The sequence below is a fragment of the Asterias rubens genome, chromosome 2 (genome assembly GCF_902459465.1).
Source record: "Asterias rubens chromosome 2, eAstRub1.3, whole genome shotgun sequence".
Classification (NCBI taxonomy): domain Eukaryota; kingdom Metazoa; phylum Echinodermata; class Asteroidea; order Forcipulatida; family Asteriidae; genus Asterias; species Asterias rubens.
The window spans coordinates 8,105,267-8,120,633 of record NC_047063.1 but is presented as its reverse complement, the minus strand read 5'-3'; the positions used below and the strand labels follow the sequence as shown (position 1 = coordinate 8,120,633).

Here is a 15,367-nt window from a genome sequence, read left to right as displayed (position 1 = left end):
GACACCCTACATGCGAAAGCGCCTATGGGCATGGTCATACATGATCCTCCAAGGAGTTTTATAAAGTGGCTCTCAAGTCAAATTAGGTTTTGTGATGCAATCATTTTCCAATGAATATAGAGTCTAGAAAACAATCCACAAGTCTCTAACCTCATGTTAGGATTGGTTCAGTAATGTATCAATATAAACTCCACCTGTATTAGTTTTTTACTGAAATTTATATAGTTTTGATTTATTAAGAGATTATATTAACTATTCAAGATTATCTTTTCTTCATTAAATCTGTGAAATCCTCAATTAGAGAAAACAGAATGTCCTGACGGGATAACATAATACCCAATTGGATAACAGAATATCCAGATAAGTATTATACAAATTTAACATGGTATTGGAAGTTGACAAACTAGTTTCCGAGTTTGTCAACTTCCAATACCGAGGGGAGTTAATATCGACTAGTTACCCAAAATAAACCATGTTATATTTGTTTTACTATACTTCATACATATGTCAGTTACCGAAACATGATTTAGAGCAAGGGAAAATGACGACTGTGAAATAAAATGCCAAGATAAGTTTGTTCAGGTGTTGGATGTCGCTAGAGAGAGCAATGTTCGTGCCTTTATACAAAACAGTACCACCATCATAACAAATGAAGCGCATGACTTGTAGAATAGAGACTTGGGATGACATTGCACGATGGTAATGCGCATGACAAGTAGAATAGCTCTCAGGGAGCTATTCTACTTGGCCTACGCATTTACCACTTGCGTGAATACTCACGTGCGCGCTTGGTAATTAGCAAAATTAATACCTGGCAATGATGATGAATGGACCAATGAGAACTCGACTCTCGGTCATGAATATGTATGAGGTATAGTAAAACAGAATACCCTGCTTGGGGTAGTTTACAGCACAACCCACCTTAAACCTATCCCACAGCCACCACACCCTGTCTCCCTGAGTGATTGTAATCAGCCTAGGGTTGAATCTCCTATCAGTCACTTCAATGTAATGGTGCCTCTGTGTTGCTTTGACATGAACGATGCATAGTTGCATCGCTCCGTTCTCAGATCCTTCAGACTGGAAATAAAATAAACCAGGATTCCTGCAAAACAACAAAGTTACAACAATAGTTTTAAGACAGATAACTTTACTTATTTGCTTATTTACACACCCAAATGTGTAAGTGCTAAAAACAGAATGAATACATTGTACGAAATGATAAGAAATGTTCAGTTTATGTAGGAAGAAAACTCGAATTGGGGAGAAGTTTTCATAAGAAATACTCCAGTAACTTACAGGAATTCATGCTTGTATGATCCAGACTGCATTGGAACAGATGTTCTGTATAAGAAAAAGAAAAACAGAAGCACTTTTGTTGACAGTAAAAATGACAGATTAAAAAGGCACATTATGTAAATTATTTGGTATTTATACATAAGCAATGTTTTTAAATGATGAAAATGGGAAATTCTTTTAATAACTGAATAAAAACAATTAAATAAATAAAAGTTGTACTCAATCAAGTGAAATTTCATTTAAGGTAAGTGTCATTTAGTGTTGCTGTGGCACAAGGAGTCTATATTTCTGGTAATGAAACACGGATGTACAGTACTGTAATGCACATTGTATCAAATGATAATTCTGGTTCTATAAAGCCAATACCTGACCTTATCCTTGCAGATAAAGACAAATGACCAGTCTAATTGCTATTATCTCTGGCCCCGGGTTAGCCTTAACATCGGATGTCACACTTTGAGGCTTGTGAACTACATCAGAGAGTGCTGTTGAGCCTTTGGCCTTGCATCATTTCACATGGCTTTCATGGTTCTGGAGTTTGGCAGTTAAATTTGACGTACATGTAATAATAATAATAACAATTGTGGCTTCTTATATAGCGCACATGTCCGTCACTCAGAGACGCTCCTAGCGCTGTAACATACAGTGTTTCCTGCAAGATGTGGGACTACGTTTGAATCATGAGACCTAATTCTGATAGCACCATGTAATGTTTTACAAGATGCTGTGGCGCAATTTGCTGCCGATCTGACCAGGAACACTGGGGCGAACCCCTTCTCTTTTCGATAAGTGCACTGCGTTCATTTACACAACACATGGGACCAACGGCTTTACGTCCCACCCAAAGGACGAAGCAAAGGTTAAGTGTCCTGCTTAAGGACACAAGTGTCACGACTCGAGATTCGAACCCACACTCGTCTTAACAGAAACATCAGAGTTGAATTCGGTGCTCTTTACTGCTCGGCCACGACACTTCCATGTGTGTACATAAAAACCAATACCTATTCTTATCCTTGTGGATAAGGACAAAGGACCATTCTAAACTCACCCTCCAGTGGTCTTGACGATTCCATAATGTTTAGGGCACAGCTTGATTTCATTAATGACATGAGGTCTCTGGCAGGAATTCCACGTCCATTTGACACTGTTACCTTCATGGATGTGAAGAACACTCGGCCGGAATTGATCGTCTGTAAGCTGGAAGACATCATCAATAAAAAAAAAATCAATTAATTCAAGCACAAAAATCATTTTTACTATCACTTCAATCGATTATTGAATTGCGCATCAGATTTTGGTCGTTTATGGATGTTGATTTCTTTGTAATCCAATAAGCCAATTTTAGGGGTGTGAGATTTGAAAACTGTCTGGTACAATGACGTGCCTGAACAAAATTTACCCGAAATTTTTTGAATCCTTCAGACTATAGAGACAGTTGCTATGGCACATGATTAGGGGCAAGCTTTTGCGTAGTTAAGTGAGAGATGGTGAATACCCGTACACAATTCTGAATGGATGTGTATCGCACAATGGTACCAGCGTTTCCTCATCTGGAGGTTACTTAACAAAAGCTTGCCCCGAACCCTTTGACATACATGTACCAACTGTCTATCTGTTTGTGTCTTGTGTCATACAAAAAGTACCCAAACCCTTTAAACTAAAGTCCATCCTTTGATATATTTTTATTGAGCGGGTTCCACATACTACTTTATAAATACCTCTGCTGTGATGACAGATCTTGACTTGACTGTAACAACCAGAACCTTGTTACTGTTGGCTTCATACCCATCACTATCAATAAAAAAGGAACAGATATCGAAACAAAAAACAAAGGTAAATTATGTTAAAGGAACGTTACAGAATTGGTTTTTGCTAACAAAACAGTTGCTGGCAGTGTAAGCACTTTATGTAATCCAATGTATACATAAACTGACAAACCTGTAGAAGTTTGAGTCACGAGAGAATAGAGAAAACCGATTACACATTTTGCATTGCATCGATGCCAAAATAAAAAAGAATAAAACGCTCACTGAGCGATAAACTCCAAACGCGAAGTTAGATTATTTATTTCTCATCAAATATGACATTTCAGAAATGTTTCAAGGGATATTTTCAACTACATGTACCATCATCATTAGACCAAGTAAGTTTCATGCAAATCTGTGATCTTCACGATTTTTTTTTCTTACCAACTTACCAATTCTGTAATGTTCCTCTAAGTTTGCATCAGGAATAAAGAATATTTATTTTGGTCTTACCCTTACACCGATGTGAGTTACCACCTTTTGAAATGAAATTTTCACAAGTTAGTTCTATTGTTTAACATCTACATTTATATAGAATTATCGCGAACAGTTCAAAGAAAACAAAGATATACTTTGCATTCAGTGTAGAGACACAATTTGAATGATAAATGTTGACATTTTATCGAACATGAATTGCAAGAGGAAGTTAACAAAGAGTACTTCTCGCCGACAATCTCCCATGGGAAATATGGCAAACTGTCTTCTCGAGCGACGACTTGCTTAGAGAATGAACTAAATCCTTATTATATTTATTCAACCTTAAGGTGACGGATAAGTTTTTTCTTAAAATTCATTATGTATAGGATTAGAGCTTGAGCCTTTAATAATTGCTTCTAGAAACCCTTGTTGTGTGTACCGAGACAGTATGCAAGTTATGCATTATTCACTGAAGTGGGGTTTTAAATGTTCATGTCAAGAAAGAGTGGATATTAAGTCTTCGTCTGTTCATGCAAATCCAAAGAGGAGAAAACCTTTAAAATAAATTTGATGGATTTCAAACAGGGTAGTTCAAGATAGAAGGCTTTTCAGAATTGTCTGTTTTTTAAAACAAATGTGATTTTGTTTTTCTTTGAAAATTGTTGGTGGATTTAAGTCAAAAGAAATAACTAAAATGTAATTAAGATTTTAGCCATCATAGGGCTAGATAGCTCAGTTGGTACAGCGCTGGCACGTTAATCCCAAGGTCCCAGGTTAAAATCCAGCTCGCGTCTATTGTTTTCTTTGTTCAACCCCTCAAAATAGGTTATAGACCTTTTTTATTTATTTTCCATTTTTATGATGATCTATTGTCACTGTGGTCAGTGGTTAGACGGCAGAATCCGTAGGTCCGAATCCCATTAGCTACATGTATAACCACCGATCTCACAATGACTACAATAACTTGCATTGTCATCTTGTAACCGAACAACAATTTCTTGATTTGTGCAACTCATAATCATAGACATTAAACTCACAAGACACTATTGGTAATTGTCGAAGACCAGTCTTCTCACTTGATGTATCTCAACATATGCATAAAGTAACAAACCTGTGAAAATTTGAGCTCAATTGGTCGTCAAAGTTGCGAGATAATAATGAAAGAAAAAACACCTTATCACACGTAGTTGTGTGCTTTCAGATTCTTGATAAATTTTGAGACCTCAAATTCTAAATCTGAGGTCTCAAAATCAAATTTGTAGAAAATTACTTCTTTCTTGAAAACTACACTAATTCAGAGGGAGCCGTTTCTCATAATGTTGTATACTATAAACCTCTCCCCAATATTTGTTACCAAGTAAGGTTTTATGCTAATAATTATTTTGAGTAATTACCAATAGTGTCCACTGCCTTTAACCAGTGTTTGTATTGAAAGAGATTTGCTGTTGCCAGCTTTGAGTTTATATCACCTTAAGGGAGGTTGCCAGAGTACACAAAATTGAATTTGACCAAAACAAATTGTTGCATTTCTCTATTGAATCCACGCACCTGATGAATTTGAATTCTCCTTGTAAACTGAAGTTAATGGTGAACGTTCCAGCAGAGGTTGGTGAGCCACTGTTGTAGCCACCTTGGACGGGGTACACCGTTTGGCCATCAAACACCACCTGAACATCACATAATAATATCAATAATAATAACAAGAATAATTATAATTTAATAATGTGGAGGGAGATATAAGGGTAGCTTAGAAGGAGATAAAACAAGAACCAAAAGTATCAAGGCCTTAGTGCTTTATCACACCTCTAAAGCACTCAGTATTTTTGCCTGCAAGGTATGTGGAGCTACTTTTTAAAGTATGAGACCTATTCCTTTATAGCACCATGGTTTACAAGGTGTGGTGGTGCAACATGCTGCTGATCAAACCAGGAATACCGGGGCGAACCCTTTCTCTGTATAATAAGTCCATTTGGTTAGGCGTTACACAACATCCGAAGGATGCATCCGCAGGAGGCATTAATAATAGTTAGGTGTCTTGATTAAATATACAAGTGTCACCACTGGGACTCGAACCCACACTCAGCTGATCAGAAGCACCAGAGCTCGAGTCTGGAGCTTTTAACTGCTCGGCCATGACAAGCCACAAATACGTGTACTAAATCATCAAAAAATACACATGGAAACCGTTGAGGCAATTATTACTAATTAATGTATGCTCAGGTAAATCCTGTCCTTGAAAACAATATTGAACACGCAGTGAGGGAACATGGTGAGCTTGCAAGCACGATTCTCAAATATTGTTACTCTGTTTAAATATGATCTGCACATGTTAAGTGTACACATAACACACGCGTCAATCCATTACATATTGAGTGTGGCGCAAAATGTCAAATTCATTTTCATATTGATTGTGGCAAACTACACTTCTGCATACAATATTAATAATGTTTAAAAAATTTATGGAAGCTTTTGTTAATATTAGACTTCAGAAAATGAAGGCAAAATTATTGAAAAAGAGAAGGGTTGACACAAGATGTTAAAGGAATGGCTGGGTAGGTAGTAGGTGGAAGGAAACAGAAAAAGACAGACAGACTGGGTGATAAGGAAACCTTGTGGAAGGCAAAGGGAAAAGCAAGGCAAACCGGGTAATATGGAAACCTTGGGTGGAAGGAAAAAGGAAAAGAATGCAGACTGGATAATATGGAAACCTTCGGTGGAAGGAAAAGGGAAAAGAATGCAGACTGGATAATATGGAAATTTTCAGTGGAAGGAAAAGGGAAAAGAATGCAGACTGGATAATATGGAAACCTTGGGTAGAAGGAAATGTGAAAAGAATGCAGACTGGATAATATGGAAACCTTCGGTGGAAGGAAAAGGGAAAAGAATGCAGACTGGATAATGAGGAAACCTTGGGTAGAAGGAAATGGGAAAAGAATGCAGACTGGATAATATGGAAACCTTCGGTGGAAGGAAAAGGGAAAAGAATGCAGACTGGATAATGAGGAAACCTTGGGTAGAAGGAAATGGGAAAAGAAAGATAAACTTGGTAAAAAGGAAACCTTGAATGGAAACAATAGAAAAAGAAACTTTTGGGTGGAAGGAAAAGGACAAAGAAAGGCAAACTGGGTAAAACAAGGAAACATTGGGTGGAAGGAAAAGGGGAAAATAAGGGAAATAAAGAAAAACTGGGTATATGTTAGGTAAACTAGGGTGAAATGAAAAGGGAAACAAAAGACAAACTAGGTCCATGTAATTTGGAAACCTTGGGAATTAACAAAATGATCAGCCAGTAAGGTATTGATGGAAAGGTAATGAGAAATAGGAGGAAGAAAACTGGGTAACTGGGTAACTGGGTAAACAGGAAACCTTGGAAATGATTTAATGATTAGTAAAAAAGGAATGGATTGGAATATAACGTGAAATAGGAAAGGAAAAGCGGAAAACAATTTGAAATAATTAGCTCCCAACTGATCAACAATCAAATCAAATTGTGGTTAAAATCACTAAAAACAACCCCAGGAAATAACAGGGAAGTCCTAAATGCTTCACGTTCAGCTTTGAGATGCTGGTCACTCAAACTAATTGGCAAAAGTCATTTAAAAACTCAGTGAGTCCACAACACGGCAAAATTAAATTGCCAGTGATTAATACTTTATGAATACGTACCTGCCTGATGTTATGAGCGATCGTGCCTGAAGCGACATTCCAATTAATCTCCACCGTCTGAAACAAAATCCGTAAATAAATTAGCTCATGCTTTAAAGGTAAGGTATTCTTTTTCACTTGGTGTATCACAACGATGTGGCATGAAAATAAGGAATGAAAACACCCAAGATCATTTTAGAGAATTGTGTGCTTTCAGATAAATGAAGCCTTCCTCAGATTCAAAATTGTTGGTAAAACCTTTCCTCAAACTAAATTACTTTAAAATGTAATGTTTCTGACAATGTTTTATGACATCAACAGCTCTCTAGTCGTAGTGCTCTTTACCAAGTACATCAAAGTTTTTATGGTCATTAATTATTTGAGTACACCATTCTTGACAAATTGAAATCAGAATAAAAAAAGTTATTCACAAACAAATTTTGTGACAATCCTGAGAAAAAATTCTATTCAGATTTTTGAGGAGTGAAATAGGCTAGTATTCGTTTTTCTTGAATAAAGTCTAATTTAAAAAAAATCATTTTCAGCAGTGCATGGCTAGATTTTTCATTTCTTAATTTGTTTATTTTAGATTTGTATTATAAACTAACATCACCCAACAAGTTTCCCAGCAAAGAACCATTCAAATTAGAAGTGAAATCACAAGAAAAAACCACTGCTCAGAAAACCAGCCTGTGCCGTGACATAAATGACCTCAAAACACAGACTGGATGAAGGTTGTTTATTTTCGTTGCTATGCAATTTTCCTTGTCTTGTTTTGATCAAGTCCATAGTGTGACGTCACAGAGCTGTTTTCCTAGGTGCTCAAGGGCTCTTAAGTGAAACTCTGCATCTTTGCCCAGCCTGGCACTGCTCGAATTATTTTTTTTTTTAGTTTTACTCAATTATAAATAATCACTACACACTTGTTTACCTTTCTTTAACAATAATGTTAATTTTGTTCAAGTTTAATGTTTTGCACCATGGATAACGATTTTTTTTACATAACTCAGGAAAAAACTGAGTATACAGTGCTCAATACACATTAAAAAAACCAAATCATATTCTTTATCCCAGTAAAGAACTAACAATTATTGAATTGTTGTCGTATCCACTCCTAACACAGCAGCCTATATTGGTGGTCTAGTGGTAAGACATCTGCTCCAGCAATGCAACGGTTGTGGGTTGGAATCCCACTCGAGTGATTTGCCTGTCGATTCTTTTTTTCACAGAACCCTGGAGGCTACTGAGTATACAGTGCTTAATACACATTGAGTTGCTCTCTGATTTTTTTCCCGGAAATTATGCTTGCAACTTTGACACTATCTCGATTTAATCAATAAGAAGTTTATTTGAAGTATCTATTAATAGAGGCATACATGTAAGTATGGAGCTACCGCCATGATGTAAATGTAAGGGAGAAATTTACTCCGGCATTTTTTCACCCCGTAAGATATGCTGAAATAATAAAATTTATTCTGGATGTTTGGCTAGCTACTCACTGAGTAAACATTACCACATTTAGACTTTGACAGCTTTATTAAAGCGCTGACATCCTTTGGTAATTGTCAAAGACCAGTATTCTCACTTGGTGTATCCCAACATGCATAAAATAACAAACCTGTGAAATTTTTTACTGGTCATCGCAGTTGCAAGAGAATACTGGAAGAAAAAAAACCATGTTGCCCAAATTTGTGTGCCTTCAGGTGCCTAATAAAAAGCTTCAGGCCTGAAGTCTATTAAGATTTGAGTGAGAAACTACCCGTCAATAGGATCCGTTTCTCACAATGTTTTATACTATCAAAAGCTCTCCATTGCTCGCTACCGAGTAAGTTTAATGCTAACAATTACTTTGAGTAATTACCAATAGTATCCAGTGCCTTTAAGACTCAATGGAGTAGTAAAATTCCGAAATGAATGAAAGAGAAAACAATTCTGACTAATGCAGTTTTCACCACAAGGGATTTTTTATGAGATTTTTATGTCAACGGGGCACTTCATCCAGAAAATGCGGTGTGATGGTTTGCAATTAATAAGAAGAGTCTAAATGCATATAGGTACAGTTATGGGTACACATTTTGTTTTCTTGGGCCCATTTTTTTTAACAACAGTTTGAAAACCACTGATGTAGCTGTTATCTCAATGTTACTTATGATATTTTAGATTATAGGAGAAAGAAAACCAAGAGAATTACAGCATGGAAAACCCAATTCACAAGTGGGATTCGAACCAGGGTCCTAGAGTTGGAAGGTGAAGTAAGATATCACTACGCCAACCTGATAGCCATGAGTGAGGGGGGGGGGGTGTAAGAGGGGGCAAGAAATCTGATTTGGGGGGGGCGGGGCCTAGGCTAGGGTGTTGAGCTTGGGAGGTGGGTGTTACACCACTAATACTATTGTTACATGTATCGCCTCTCCTTTGCAAGTCTTGTTTCAATACAATTAGTATAAACCATCGTAAAATCAGTCATCCGTTAAATTAATTGGGACAAACACAATGTCTCTAGACATTTAATTAGGAAGAAGCAATTTTCCCTCTCTCACTTTACATAAAGGCTTCATTGTAACTTTAATGGCTCTTTTGTTTTTCAAGGGGAGAAACCAGTTTGTTGTATGTTTCTATGGCTACATCGCTACGGTCAATTCAAGCATGTGTGTTTATTGATTCAATAACCAGGGCGACACGATGCAGCTTTGTCTAAAAGATCAATACTTGCTCTTAACACTACCCCTGCATTCGCCGTCTAGTAACACCTGGACCCAATTTCATAGAGCTGCTTAAAGGGTAATATGTACTTTTTCCTAACAAAAAACACAATGTCAACAGATTTACATTAAACTTACACAGTTTGAAGATTATGATAGTAGAAAGTTCCCCTTGAAATTTTACTTACTGAGGTGCTGTTGTTTTTAAGAAATGAGTAAAAGTTATAATTTTCGTCTCAGTTTTAGCATGTAAAAACGTATTAACCAGTTATGCTATGGTTTTGGTATAATATCATAACTGGTTAAGGGGATTTTACATGCTAAAATAGTTTTGGTCTCATAAGACCAAAACTATTTTGTGACTTGTTTTACTCATTTCTCAAGAACTACACAATCTTAGTTAGTAATATTTGAAGGGAAGCTTTCCACTATCATTATCTTCAAATCCTGTAAGTCTAATGTAAATCTGTGGACATCTTGAGAAAGTACCCGAATCCTTTAAAGGATTCGGGTACTTTTAGTAACACAAAACACAATGTTACTTTTAGTAACACAAAACACAATGTTCACAGATTTGCATTTAACTTTCACCATTTGAAGATAATGATAGTAGATAGCTCGCCTTAAAGTATTACTTGCTTAGGTGCTGTAGTTTTTGAGAAATGAGTAAAACAATGTTCCGAAAATGCGCTTAACATGCAAAAATAAATTTTGTGACTTGTTTAGCTCATTTCTCAAAAAATACAGAGCCTCGGCCAGTAATGTTTTAAGCGAAGCTTTCTACTATCATTATTTTCAAACTGTGTGAGTTAATGTAAATCTGTGGATATGTGTTTGTGTCCCACAAAAAGTGGCAGGATACAGAATTACTGTTTTGTTGATAAAAAGTAAAGAGAGAAATTTACCTGTCCCTCAGTGAGAGTGACATCTCCGGGAGAGAAACCCAGCTTGGTCAGACCGACTCGGACAACATCAGCTGATGAACTCCCCTTTCCTGAAACAAATAAAAATAATATTTCATAAATACCCGCGACAGTTTATCCATTTTGGTCGGTCGAGAGGGCATTAAAGACATGGACACTATTGGTAATTTTCAGAGACCAGTCTTCTCACTTGGTGTATCTAAACATAATTTATATGCACTGCACAAAATAACAAACCTGTGAAAATCTGAACTCAATTAGGCGTAGAAGTTGTGAGATAATAATGGAAGAAAAAACACCCTTGTCACACGAAGTTGTGTGCTTCCAGATTGCTTGATTTCGGAACCTCAAATTCTAATTCTGAGGTCTCAAAATTAAATTGAAATATCTTAGTGGAAAATTACTTCTTTCTCGAAAACTCGTTATTTCAGAGGGAGCCATTTCTCACAATGTTTTATACTAGTAGCAATAGCTCACCACAAGTTTTTATGCTAATAATTATTTTGAGTAATTACCAATAGCGTCCAGAGCCTTTAAACACACATGATAACAAGCGCAGAGTGTGAGTAGTAAAACATTATCCTCAAAACATGCCTGCATTTTTACTCCTTTCCAAATTCCATGCCCCGAAAAACGACAAAAACAAACTGCAGTATTACATCACCTCTTTTTTGGTCCTGTAGTACAAGTTTCCGTTCAAGCTTTCCTGCGTTTGTTGTGATTATTTGAAAGAGCTTAGGATGGTCGCCCGGGACTGTAAAATACTAGTTGTCTAAAAACCTTTTGTTGGTGAATGCAGCTTCATCCGGTAACTATGACTATTCTTAAAAAATTCCTTGCATTTTAACTCCTTTCAAAATTCCATGAGAATTTACAAAAACAAAGTATACATCACCAATCATTTTGTTTTTTGGTCGGTATTGTTGCCCGAGCCTTCCTGCGTTTGTTGTGAATAATAAGGAACTTAGCACATTCATCTCGGACTCTAAAACACACATGGCCTAATTACCTATTGGTGGTGAATGCCTGGTTCGTTTGCTTGCATTTTTGTACAAAAAAGTTACAAAAACAAATACAGTATACATCACCTCTCATTTTGGCCCGTAGTATATTTTCCGTCCAAGTCTTCCAGTGTTTGTTGAAATTATTTAAAGAGCTTAGGACATTCGGCAGAGAGGCTGTAAAACACACTAATTACCTTTTGTTGGTGAATGCGACTTGGTCCGGTAATTATGACTATTACTCCGTGGTTTCTGGCTCGGTGTTAGGGATGCGGAGGTTTTAGACGCACCAGTCCCCATGGTGATGCTCCAATTATTTTTGGCTGACTGCGTCCAAACACAAGCGGCTACATCTATAGTATATCCAGCTGAAGGTCATCATTAGGAGAGTCAATTAATATACTTCGTTGGTGTTCCTCCCACTTGTGTATGCAGGTTTCTATAGAAATTGAGAAAAACGGATATTTTACAGTATTAATTTTTTGTTTTTACCCATATACATCGATGTGTGTCAGCACTGTGCACTTAGTACTTTCCCCGAACTCTTTGAAAAAAGAAAAAACACCAGGCTTTTTACTCAGGTGGGATTCGAACCCATGACCCTTGCAATTCTAGAGCAGTGTCATACCAACTAGACCACCGAGATTGCTTGGTAGCTAGAGGCAGCTAGACTCCTATATTTAGCAGCGGCCAGCGGGTACTGCAATGATTTAATAGATGGACATTTGCATCAAAAATAAAGAATGTATTTTTGTTAAAGTGTGTATGTAACTTTTGACAAAAAACATAATGTCCACAGATTTACACTAAACTTACACATGTTGAAGATAATGATAGTAGAAAGCTTCCCTGAAAATACTATGTGCTGAGGTGCAGTAGTTTTTGGAAAATGAGTAAAACAATGTCATGAAAATAATTTTTGTCTCATGAGACGAACATTAAATTAATCATTTACAAACGTATTTTCATGACATTGTTTTACTCATTTCTCAAAAACTACAGGCCTCAGTAAGTAAGATTTGAAGGGAAGCTTTCCACTATTATTATCTTCAAACCCTGTAAGTTTAATGTAAATCGAAGGACATTTTGAAAAGGTACCCAAATCCTTTAACCCAACCGATGTGTCTTGGCTCTGTATTACTTTTCCAAGCTTTGTGACAAAAGCCACATTTTTACAGAAAGTTTGTTTAATTTCATTTCAAAGGTTGGTAGCATTTTTTGAGATAAGTGGTTACATGTACATGTATATAATTATATGTATGTCCAGGCAGGAAGAATGGAGAGTCAAAACTACCTTTGTGTACCCACTTTTGGTGTGGAGCTTGTGCTACCAAGCTTAATGGCAAAACAACTCAAATTTATTTCAAAGATCATGTCTAGGCAAATTTGGGGCGATTTCCCGTGCAAAGTTTTAATGCCATACTATGTATGGTGAATATTACATCCTATCTTGGCCTCTTTTTACACTTTTATTTTGTGGCAAAAGAGCTGTTTTTTTTTTTCTTCCCTCAAATAGTTTTTTTTTTTTCATTAGGAAAGAGCCGCGTAAGGGCCCTGCTATGCAACACCACAAACAAGTGTTGATACAAAGGTCAACAACCAACTTATTGATATGGTTTCTATGGCAACCACCATTAATTGGTACCCTGTCAGAATCTTAAGGACATTCCCCTTGATAAAATACAAGTCTGCGTTAATGCGATTATTGTTAGTTAAGAATGACAGACTTCATAAATCAAAAATCTAGAAATACAATTACACTGATTGATTGGTGAAATTTTCACCTTATATTTACACGATACAATGAATGCTCAGTGATGCGATTAAATTTGCTTGGCAACCGTCTACAGACAATAGACTGTACATGTGTATTCAAACATCGAGGGCCAAGCTGGTCCAAACCCTAGCCTACTGAATCAAAGATGCTAAAATATAGTCATTGTTCAAGATGTTTTCTCATTTTTTTTATACACGCAAGACTAAAGCCCGGTTCATACTTCCTGCGAGTGCGAATGCGATACGAATGTTGACGTCACAAATTCGCAACGAATTATTCGCAGCAGTTCAACTTTGCTCAACTCACTTGCGAATATCGCTGTAACAGGAGGGTTGTGACGTCAAATTCACGTCAAATTCGCTTCGCATTCGCATTCGCAGGAAGTATGAACCGGGCTTTACACAGTCTATACCAATGGAAATGTCTTTGTTTGTCTGCATTCTTGAAGGGGTTTGCCATTATGAGTTTGTACTCTGGAACAATTTACCATACAACATCCGCCACACTAGCTCACTAGCAGTCTTCAATAAATCTGTAAAAACCCACTTGTTCAATTTATTTGTTTGTTTATTTTGTTTATTTCGTTACTTGTTGTTAATTGTGTGTAAAGCGCTACACTATCTAGCCCTATGCTGACGGACTGACGGTCTCCTTATTTCGTTCAGCGACCGTGAAAAATTACTACTTTCTCGAAATCTGCGTTAATTCAGAGGAAGCCGTTTCTTACAATGTTTTATACTATCGACAGCTCCCATTACTCGTTACCAAGTAAGGTTTTATGCTAATAATTATTTTGAACAATTACCAATAGTGTCCACTGCCTTTAAGTTTCATTCATAAATACCCAAGACAGTTTCGCTACTCCTATTGGTGGAGAGTGCGTCACGTGGGGGTGTTTAAATGGTTGATAATGACCAGCTGGAGCTGTTTATATTCGGCTGGCTTCCGCATGTCAGGCGTGCAAGCTAACGTACGCCAATGTTATCATGCGGAACGCAATTCATAGCTATTAGTAACAGCACGTAATCTATTTCTAAGCGCGCGTACACACAACCCACGCACATCAAACATATTCTTTACAAAGTTTTTGAAAAAAATATTTAAAACCTTGAATTTTAATTGTCAAAGTGTGTATAATTTTATTTAATAACGCTTTTTAACAAATGGCATTTATGAATGGGAATAAAAGAGTAGTGACTCGTTCTTAAACGTCCGTTTAAAACCTTGCAGGGTCGTTGCCATGCGATAAAGGCAACGTGGCAAGACCCTGCCCGTTTAAGAACTAGTCTTATACAATGATGTGATTTATAAGATGATTTATGAGCGTACACTTTCTATTAACTGTAATGGAAACGCCAAACATCTATTTTTAGAGTTAAGCCCGCTTTATACTTCCTGCAAATGCAAAGCAAATTTTGACGTCACATGGCGTTTTTTTAAGCGAATGTTTTGCAGGAGTTGAACTGAGAACTATTCGTGGCAAATTTGTGACGTCAAAATTTGCTACGCATTTGCAGATAGTATGAACGGGGCTCATACTTCCTGTGAACGCGAATGCAAATGTGATGCAAACGTCACATCTCTGTTTCGCTGCAATATTGCAAGAGAGTTGAGCACAACTCAAGTTAAGCTGCGAATTATTCGTTGCGAATTTGCATTTATTTTTTCCATTCTCTATCTACCTTCACTTAAAGATGATCTTGTACAGAAGTGTGATTAAATGAATTACAACACAATAGATTTTCCTGACCCATTTCAGCAAAAATAAACTAGTTTCATTGTAACACGCATTCAAAAT

General features: G+C 36.8%; 1 protein-coding gene across 2 annotated transcripts in view; it reads right to left on the bottom strand.

Annotated features, from left to right (window-relative positions):
• Positions 1-15,367, bottom strand: part of LOC117306614 — a 68,299-nt gene that overhangs the window by 51,371 nt on the left and 1,561 nt on the right. For both annotated transcript variants that reach the window (XM_033791103.1, XM_033791107.1), the window contains exons 2-9: positions 11,990-12,231; positions 10,774-10,862; positions 7,188-7,244; positions 5,070-5,188; positions 3,018-3,090; positions 2,348-2,496; positions 1,300-1,344; positions 922-1,105 (exon numbers count right to left, since the gene is read on the bottom strand). In XM_033791103.1, the coding sequence (XP_033646994.1) occupies positions 922-1,105; positions 1,300-1,344; positions 2,348-2,496; positions 3,018-3,090; positions 5,070-5,188; positions 7,188-7,244; positions 10,774-10,862; positions 11,990-12,092 (819 nt within the window). In that variant the 5' untranslated portion in view covers positions 12,093-12,231. The remainder of the gene's footprint in view (positions 1-921; positions 1,106-1,299; positions 1,345-2,347; positions 2,497-3,017; positions 3,091-5,069; positions 5,189-7,187; positions 7,245-10,773; positions 10,863-11,989; positions 12,232-15,367) is intronic.